Genomic DNA, 10227 nt, shown 5'->3' on the forward strand with positions numbered 1-10227 from the left:
AATCTTTAATTTCCTCCAAAAATGGGAAGATTTACATAAACTTAAAAATACTCCACCACATCTCCAAGCACTGGAGGCTAGTTTAACTTTGGGGCCCAAAGCATATAAATGGTGGCGAACTTTAAAGGAGGCAAATAAAATACCTGAAACTTGGGCTCAATTTGAATCTGTCTTTTTGAAAGAATTCCTTCCTGAAAATGAAATGGAAAGAAATTGGGAAGATTGGGATTATGTCAGACAAAAGGGAAGACCCCTGCTGACATATCTGGAGGAATATCGTGAGATAATCCTCAAATTGGAAGGAATAGATGAATTTCAAAAGACAAGAGGATTCATTAGGGGACTAGATAAAGCCTGTAAAAAGGAAGTAAAAAGGAGTTCACTTAAGACGTTGGAAGAGGCAATTAAATTTGCATTAATCAATGAAGATAGTATGCGTCTAGGTACACTCACTAGTCTCACTGATATGGAGCCCAAGTCTAGGGAATTGGAAACCTCAAAATTTGTGGGCAAATTTAAAAGGAAAATGCCATTTTTTAAGGGTAAAAAACAACCTTTTGAAAAGAAACAATATGTGAGACCAAAGTTAAGTCTTGATGACTTTGATAAGGCCAAAAAAGAAAAGTTGTGTTTCAACTGCCTATCCGCTAACCATGCTGCTTGGAATTACCCTCAAAAGAAAAAGGGGGAAGACAAAGAAAAGGATAAGGACAAGGGCAAGGGAAAAGAAAAACAAATCCATGTAGTGCAGACCTTAGAATTAAAGGGGCATGAAAGGTATAAATCTTTAGAGGTCTTGCACATGGATGTACAACACAAGTGTTGTATGCCAACTTCTATGTGGCAGCCTACCTTTGGCCCACATGATTTAGTTAGAGTGCATGGATTGATAGCTGGAAAGAGAGTTAGAGTCATGATTGATGACTCTGCTACACATAATTTTATAAATTATGCACTTGTCACAAAATTGAAACTTCCCCAACAAAAGAGTGGGCATCAATATGTTGTTCGTATGATGCAAGGCCAAGACAATAAAAAATGGGATACAATGGTATCCAATTTGGAAATTGAGATTCAAGGATATAAAGATAAACTTCATTTCCAAATTATGAACATGGAAAGAGCTGATATTGCTCTAGGGAAGGAGTGGCTATGGGAATTGGAACCATCCTTAAAACGTAGTTACCATCATAATACACTGGAATTTGAAAGGGATGGTAAGACTTTTGTCATTCAAGGTGAACATGAAGTATTTGATAATCCTTTATTGTGTTCCACTGAGGTTCAGAAGCTGATAAATAAGGAAGTTTGTGAGGTATATATGTTATGGTCTCTTCCTGTACAAAACACTTTCACTTTCTGTAATATAAAGCAACACTTTTCTTATGTTTATGAGTTGAATGTAAATAATGAATTAAGTAGTTTGTTAGATGAATTTAAAGATGTGTTTCTTTCTGATTTACCTAGTGGCCTTCCACTAGATAGGGGTGATATAAATCACCCAATTGACACAAATAAAGATACACACCCTATTTCTAAACCACCATATAAGTTAAGTGAAACACAGCACTAAGAAGTTGAAAGACAAATTAAGGATTACCTTGATAAAGGGTTTATACAACCTAGTAATTCACCTTGGGCTTCACCAATTTTATTAGTAAAGAAAAAAGATGGTTCTATGCGACTTTGTGTTGACTATAGAGCACTTAATAAAATAACCGTGAAGAATAAATTTCCTATGCCCAGAATGGAAGATCTTTTTGATCAATTACAAGGGACAAAATTCTTCACAAAGATAGATTTAAGATCAGGCTATCACCAAGTAAGAATTAAGGCACAAGATGTTCCCAAGACAGCATTTCGTACTAGATACGGGCATTATGATTTTTTGGTGATGTCTTTTGGCCTCTCTAATGCACCAGCTACCTTTATGAAGCTGATGACTAATGTGTTACGGCCCTATCTAGGACATTTTGTAGTAGTCTTCTTGGATGATATCTTGATCTTTAGTAAATCAAGAGAAGAACATTTGGAACACTTACAATTAGTATTCCAATTGTTAAGAACACATTCCCTTTATGCGAAGAAAACTAAATGCGAATTCTTTGCACAAGAGGTCAAATATTTGGGGCATATTATCTCAAAAGAGGGAATCAACATGGATCCAGAAAAAGTAAGGGCAATTATTGAATGGCTATCTTCAAGGAACTTGGAAGAGCTGCAGATCTTCCTAGGTTTATTTGGATTTTATCGTAGATTCATTCGAGATTATGCCAAAATAGCTGTTCCAATGACAGACCAACTTAAAGGGAAAAGAAAGAGTTTTAATTGGGGAACAGACCAAAATGAAAGTTTTCAAAAACTTAAGGTAGCTATTGCTACAGCTCCAGTACTATTAATTGTGGATCCCAATAAACCATTTGTGGTTGAAGCTGATGCTAGTGATAAGGCGATAGGCGCGGTCTTATTACAAGAAGGTCGACCAGTTGCTTTTGAAAGCAAGAAATTAGACCGTGGAAAACAGAATTATTCTGTTTATAAGTGAGAGCTATATGCAATAGTACATGCAATGAAGAAATGGAGGCACTATCTGTGCGGTGCCAAACTTTTGATTTTATCGGATCATAAAAGCATTAAGTGGCTTAATGATCAATCGGATTTACACGGGCGTAAAGCCAGATGGACCGAACTCCTCCAAGTGTTCGTCTATGAGATAAGATATAGAAAAGGAAAGTATAATATAGTAGCTGATGCACTCAGCAGAATGCCCATCGTTAATGAATTGAGTTTTACTTAGTTCACTTCCAACTTGCTTGAATCTTTAAAAGGGAAATGTCAGGTTGATCCTGCATATTCCAACATATAGGAAGCAATAAAAAATGGGGATCCAAATGAAAGTGCTTCTACTGAGAAAGGAATATCTGAGGATGTTCAACAAGGAAATGGAGCATTAGGGGTTGCTCAAACCGGATTCAAGTGGAAGAATTTTACCATTGATAATGGTTATTTACTCGACAAGGGTAGGGTATGTGTCCCGAAAGATACAGAAATAAGGCGCCAGATACTCTTTTAGTGTCATGATACCCCTAGCGCGGGACATCCAGGAGTTAATAAGACTTATAGTCTTATTAAAAGACAGTTCTATTGGCCTGGAATGAATAAGGACGTCCTTGACTATGTGGTCAAATGTAATAAATGCCAAGTTAATAAAGCTGAAAGATTGAAAATGGGAGGACTTCTCCATCCACTAGAGATTCCTTTGGGAAAATGGAAGAGTATCTCCATGGATTTTATTGTTGCTTTACCCAGAACACAGAGGGGGCACGACTCTGTGTGGGTGATTGTGGATAGGTTAACCAAAATGGCTAGGTTCATTCCAACTTCAACTGATGTTAAAACACCAGAATTGGCTTGATTGTTCGTAGAGAACATATACCTATTGTATGGCCTTCCGGCAAATATAGTTTCTGATCGGGATAGGAAATTTGATAGTCAATTTTGGCGTGCGGTATTTAGGAAGTTGGATACTAAACTTAGCATGAGTACGGCGGATCACTCGCAAACTGATGGGCAAACTGAAAGGGTTAACTAAATCCTTGAAGATATGCTTAGGGCATATGTAAGTAAAAGGCAAACTAATTGGGAAGAGTATCTATCGATAGCAGAGTTTGCATATAATAGTGCCAAGCACTCTTCCACTGGATATAGTCCATTTATGTTAATGTATGGATTTCAGCCCAGAGCTCCTTATGCAGTCCTAGCATAAGGAAAAGGTTCAGGCAGCTAAAGACTTTTTGGAGGATATGAATAATATGTTAAAATTTGTTAAGAAAATATTAAAAAGGCTCAAAATCGAGCTAGAGCATATGCAGATCCTCACCAAAGAGACATCTCCTTTGAAGAAGGAGAATTGGTCTATCTTAAGGTGCCTGAACAAACTAAAACTATGAAAAAGGGACAATGTCCAAAGCTTTCACCAAGGTATTGTGGTCCTTTCATAATACTTAAAAAGGTGGGAGAACTGGCTTACAAGCTCCAACTACCTGTTGGTAGTAAAATACATCCAGTTTTTCATGTAAGTAAGCTAAGGAAGAAGCTGGGTGATTTGGATAATCTAATCTTAAATGATAACATTGAGGAGCTATTAAATGACCAATCTAATCCACATGAACCAGAAAGAATATTAAATGTTCGTAATAGATGAACAATGAATACTATTTATCAAGAATGTTTGGTTAAGTGGAAAGATTGTTCAAAAGAAAGCTCAACATGGGAGCGAGTAAGTACTTTAAAGAAAAGGTTTTCCAATTTACAGTTAGACCTTCCAAGTATCGTTTTCGAGGACGAAACCGATTCTTAAGGGGAAGGAAATGTTATATTTATAAGGTAAATTAAGGGAAACATGCACGAGGCATGACCGTCCGGGGTCTTGGGTGCCCGAACGGGGTTTAGGGGAGCCTAGCATTTAAGAGAGTCCAAGAATAGTAGGACTCACCAAGGTTTGACGGCTGGCAATTGGATCACGATGAGTCTGGCTAGCAATGAACTAGGCAAGGCTGGGAGGTGAAAGGAACTCATGCTCATTTTTTTTATCCGACTGCTTTCCTCTGGCTTTCATCGTCTTCTTCAGAGCCGTCTGATAGCATGGCTACATCACTTGTACACATAGCAATATTTTTTTGGAGTCTGCTCCTCTTGTAACAAGAGGCCTTTCAACTCCACAAATGTAAGGGGCTGCTGCTGTTGCCTTGTGTCACCCTCCCTCACTAGGTTGAAAGGCCTCTTGTTACAAGGCAACAGTCTCAAATTTCATGCATAGGAGCTCAAATAAGACAAAAGTCTCAAATTTCCTCAAAGAAATTTCAGAAATTGGGCAAGTTGGGTAAAAATCCTAAATTTTCTTGGCACGGAGTGTGAGAAATTGAAAATTTCTTTGAAATTGGGGATGAGTTGAACAAGATGGATGAGAAATTGCACAAATGTTGAAAATCTTTAGATTCAAAAATTAGGTTTTCTGCGTTTGTTTTTAAATCTACAGAAAATGGCGGGTATGATTGAGAAAATGGTAGACAAGGTTGAGAATATCATGAGCAAGGTTGAGAGAGGCTGTGTGTGGAAGGGTGTGTACAAGATTGCGTGGAGGTTGAAAATAGTAGCAACTCCTCTGAAACAACAATTCCTCCCTTCAAAATAGCAGCCCCGTTTGCTGAGTGGACTTCAGATGGGTGGCGAAACGGAACCCATGTATCTAGCTTTGATACCAGCTGTTGGAAAAATGGATAGAGAGAGAGAGAGAGAGAGAGAGAGAGAGAGAGAGAGAGAGAGAGAGAACACAAGACAATGAAGAAGAGTGAGTAGCAGTCCCACACTCAAAAGATGCAAGTACTAGAATGATAGAATGAAAGTAGAATAGGTCTTAAGTAAGTTAGAGCTATCCCTAACTCAACTTGAGTTAATTTAACTCTAGAGTCTAGTGTCACTACTTTCAAAGTCCTAGACACACTATACTTTGATACTTTAGTAAGTGTCCACACCACATAAATTACAATGGGTACTCCCTAGAATTGGCAAATTCTAACAAATAATGGATGAACATGGTTATTCTTTTGTATGTTCAATGCGCAATATTGTAGCAATCTTTTTTCCTACCCAAATGTTTTTGAAACTTGTGGCTAGTATGTCACTTGTTATGATGAATCCATGCATTTGTGTGGGGTATTTTGCTTGATGACTTACATTTGTTTTCATGTTTGTAGGAGTCTCCCATAATTTCTTCTTTTGGGGGGGGGGAATGAACTAAGGAGGGAAGGTGTATTTATCATAGAGCCTTGGAGTCAAGTTTGGAAACCATGTGGGCTTAACCTTGCATCACTTTTCGCTTGAATCTCTCATGTGTAAGTCTATTGGTAGGACATGTTCTATTATAGCTTTCCATATGTCCTACCTCTTCCACTCTCTATATCAAGGAAAATTATTGCAAGGGATTAGACATTGCTTGGAAACAGGTAAGACCTTCTTGTGCGTCTCCATTCATGTTTTGTGTCATAGGTTCAATCACCTATAACATGAAAAAGGAAGGGCGGGGGGGGGGGGGGGGGGTGGTTTGGATACTAATCTTCCACCGTGTCAACATTGAACAAATTTTAGAGAGTGTACAAATGTGCGTGTGTGGGTGCGAGTATTCCTTATACTGACCTACATTCAACAATTGTCGAGGGTATGGGTTTGTACTTTGGCCTATATAAGGCCCTAACTTGTGCTCAACTAAGTATCATACAAAGTGATTAAAGAGATGGCAGCACACTAGGTTCAGATCATCCCTGGTAAGAAGACTTGCATAGTTGATGATGCTCAACTACCATTGCAGGAGGCCTTGCAAGTGACCAATATGGCTATGCATGCCAAAACGGAATTAAAAATGAGAGCATTACGGATAGTCCAATTATCCAAATGTCCCCAAAAGCGTAGAAAGTGGAAAACCACCAATATGTGGTTGTGCAAAACCTGTAAATTTTGGGTTTCCAAAATCCTAGTCCTTGGGATGCATGAGCTTCTGGAAACTGAATGTCAAACTTGAGACACAAGAGACCATACATGCTGAGTGACCAGGGAAGCCAGGAACCTATGACAAGAGGACTCTTCAGCTGTAATACAAAAAAAGGAGCCATTTGACATGGCACATCTCAAAAGGGCTGCAGCAACTGGGAGATCACCCATCAACATTCATGATTCTCCAAATGAAATCTTTGTATTCAAACCATCCCACCATTCACTGTAGGTTTCCAGCATGCTTGGCCCTTGTGGAGACCCATAAAGTATTGCCCTTATCCATTAACCATGCATGATCTTTGATAAGCAAATGATCTATCCCTTGTGGAGACCCATAAAGTAATGCCCTTATCCATTAACCATGCATGATCCTTGACAAGCAAATGATCCATCTGACTTGCAGATGCTCGCTCTAAGATCAGTTGATTATTAATTTCCCAGTCTTGCCAGGGTTGTTCCAAGTCCAGGGAAGGAAGGGGCTGCCAAACAAGCAAAGATCTAAACAAAACATTTTCATAGGCCTATTGTAGACAGCCAGACAATCAACACACATTTGTTCAGGATGATCAGCAGTTCTCTTGCTTTCTTTGACTTCACTAGATAACCGTCCCCATCCTCCCCTCATTCTAAAGTAAGCAAGCCTTTAGCAACTTGAGACTTGGCCCAAATATCCAGTCTCTTTTATTGCACATCGACTTCAGGAGTAAATGTTCATCACGGTGCCCATTCACATGCTGATTGCTTTGGTTCTAGTAAGGTGCAACCCACACGGATTCGGGCTTTTTCTTGACTTTGATTGGGATACAGCCACTGGGTCCTGTCCTTGGGCCCATTCAGGCACTTCCTGCCCATGAGTCTGACAAACAAGCTGCCATTCTGGATCTCTGATTGACACTGATTATTTCATGTGATCCACTGTCCCTAGGTGATCATAGAGCCGTGGTTGGCCTAGTGTCTACACTCTCTGCGCTGGGTCGTGCGCTTACAACTTAGTATCAAAACTGCCTGGCCAATCTGAAGCCTCATGGATTTTTAGTCATAGATTTACTGCATGTGATCATCAAAAGATTGACAATCATTCAAGGGGAATGATTCAACGAAATTAGTTACGTGAGTTTCCCCATAATCCTAGTACCAATTAAGTGATGGAACTGCATAGTTTAGATCAACAGCCAGTAGCATTAACTCATGCCAGATTCTACTGAAAATACAAATGGATCCTGTGATCTGTGCGTGCTCAAGATCTTGAAGAGAGAATTTTCCGAAGGAGACAATATTGCTGCGGCTAGAAGTTCCTTTCTCCAAGTGTGCTTGGAGTCTCCCCTCCCTTTCTGTCTGTGACCTGCGGATGATTTTGGCATCCTTGGCTTTTGAACCTTGCACATCTGACAGGAGTACTTTGATGTACATACAAGTAGCTTTAGTTCCCAAATATATGTGGAGGTGGCAGGCTAGATGCAACATTGCTTGCTCAGTCTTTATTTTTTTGCTTATTAAAGCTGAGGGTTTGAACATGTTTCAGGGTGCAGGTCAGGGATTGGCATGCTGATTTGAAAGGCTTGTCAGCAGGTGCAGCACTTGTTGCCTTAACTTTATGGCTAGATCAAATGCAGGTAATGTGCTTGACACTTGAATGTAAATAAGTTTGGGACTTGTTTTTCACCTAGTTTTATTTATGATGTGTGAGAACAAAATTCAGAATCTAATTTGAGGATGATGAAATAGGATGCTGCACTACAAGGTTTCCCGGAATCACCAAAGTTCATTTCTCTTGTAACGGGCTGCAACAAGGGTGCAAATGAGTTATCTGTTGAGCATACCGTAAAAGTATATCTCTGGACAATGGGATCTCCTTTCTTTAAATCAAAATTGTCAGAAGGCTCATTTGTAGCGAAGGGACACTCCTTGCGTCAGTGGCTCAAAGACTCTCCTTACTGTCAAGATCTTAGGCTCAGGAATTTCACGGTGTTGCCTGAGCTGAACACAATGCAAGTCTATAAGGGTGCTTTCATGCAGGCAGATTTGATACCTGCATTAAAGCAAATAGAAGAAAATGTGGATAACTTGAGACCTAAGAAGTTTAGCAAATTGATTAACCTAACTGATGCAAAGCGAGGAAATCTTATATCATTGGAGCTAAGGTGTAAAAAAGCCAGGCAAGAGAAGGGGCAGGTTACACCTAAAACAAGAAGACCTTCAAGGCGAAGAAAAAGAACAGAAAGGCGCCTATCAATGTACAAGGTCCATGCCCATGGTTGATAGCAATTTCTGCTGTATAATGAAGGATTGACAATATGAATACCTGTTCTGCAGGGATAAGGAAGGACATTCCTTGCAGTAAAGGATGCTGCTGCTGCTTGTCACTTGTGGAAGGAGATTGGCCATGGCTGTGACAAATTCCCTTGTATGCTTTACATGGACAGTAATTCAGCTGACTTAAACCAGAATTGTAACAGTAGATCTTACAAGGTTGTATGCTGTAAATAAGAGAGAGTGATTCAAACTGGGATAGCAAGATGTCGGTTAAAAGTTTGTACAGAGGACATACAGGATTCTGGCTACTTTAGCTTATTACGAGTCTGTGTGCAGCCAATGAGGCCTTTTCTGACTGCAGGCATGACAAAATTGCAGCATTTTAGCTTTTCCTGGTGCTGAGATCACTTATCTATCAAGTGCTTAATTTATTATCAAGGTGGGTGTCCTTTATGCAAACTTTAAGATGAGTTTGCTTACCATCTTTTTTGTGAACCCAAGTTAATAGGACATTTATGAAAAAATGTTAAAGAGACGGCTCAGGATAGCCAATCTTTATGGAAGAATACTGTTTTGGGGCTTAGATGTTGCACGTCTCAGAGATTCTCTAGAGTAGCTTATCTTCAGTTGGAGTGTTTTGGAGCAATGTGGCCTTTGGGTCCTGTCTATGGTGGACCTGAATGGTGCCTTTTTGAACAAAAAGAAGTGGATTTGCTTTGATCAGGGGAATCCTGCTATTATTTGTATTGGAACTCACCAGCCTTCCTGTGGATGGATTTATTGTATTCCTGAAAATGGTACAAACAGACATTTTGTCTTGAACGAAAAGATAACGATGGGATTGTGTCCTTACCACCTGGCCTATTCCCCTGAGCAGATTCACCGGCCTACTTTGAAAAGGTCAGAGATCAAAAGCAACTGAATTAATAAATACCTTACTTATCTGGGCAGCATCTCTGACTATAATGGCTTCATGGTTTTGATGATCGAAAGTGGCTAAGGGCTGGAAGTATCCCAAAAGATTGGCATGAACAAGAGAGTAGGGGTCTTTCTTGAACTTTGACTCAATTGATGGCAATTTTATTTAGTATTTGAGAGGCTAGTGACATTACTAGGAATGTGGAAGCTTCCCCCCTTGACAACTTAGCATCTCAATTTGAGAATTTGACACCTGGAGCTCCATGTATGAGCCTTGAAAGGATTCACCCTAAGGTATATATTGTTTAGCCATGTCATATCTATCCTCTATCTATATTGTGTGTGTGTGTGTAAACAAACACACACACACGCACACGCACACGTACGTGTAGAATCCTCTTATCTACTCTCTCTCTCTCTCTCTACATTAGGTTCTATAGATATGCGTGCATGCACATACGTGTGCATACAGAGACTCGCATATATACAAACATGCTCACACAAGTG

At 39.6% G+C, this 10227-nt stretch overlaps 1 protein-coding gene across 1 annotated transcript in view; it reads left to right on the top strand.

The window, feature by feature from the left end:
- EMB1270 (Pentatricopeptide repeat (PPR) superfamily protein) overlaps positions 1-9971 on the top strand; it is a 46055-nt gene extending 36084 nt beyond the window's left edge. The window contains exons 3-4 of the mRNA XM_087686249.1: positions 8072-8162; positions 8275-9971. Coding sequence (XP_087542375.1) covers positions 8072-8162; positions 8275-8808 — 625 coding nt within the window. The 3' untranslated portion in view covers positions 8809-9971. The remainder of the gene's footprint in view (positions 1-8071; positions 8163-8274) is intronic.
- Positions 9972-10227: the final 256 nt, after the last annotated feature.

The sequence above is a fragment of the Lygodium microphyllum genome, chromosome 10 (assembly GCF_053477565.2).
Source record: "Lygodium microphyllum isolate KBCC chromosome 10, Lygodium_microphyllum_v1.1.10, whole genome shotgun sequence".
NCBI classification, from domain to species: domain Eukaryota; kingdom Viridiplantae; phylum Streptophyta; class Polypodiopsida; order Schizaeales; family Lygodiaceae; genus Lygodium; species Lygodium microphyllum.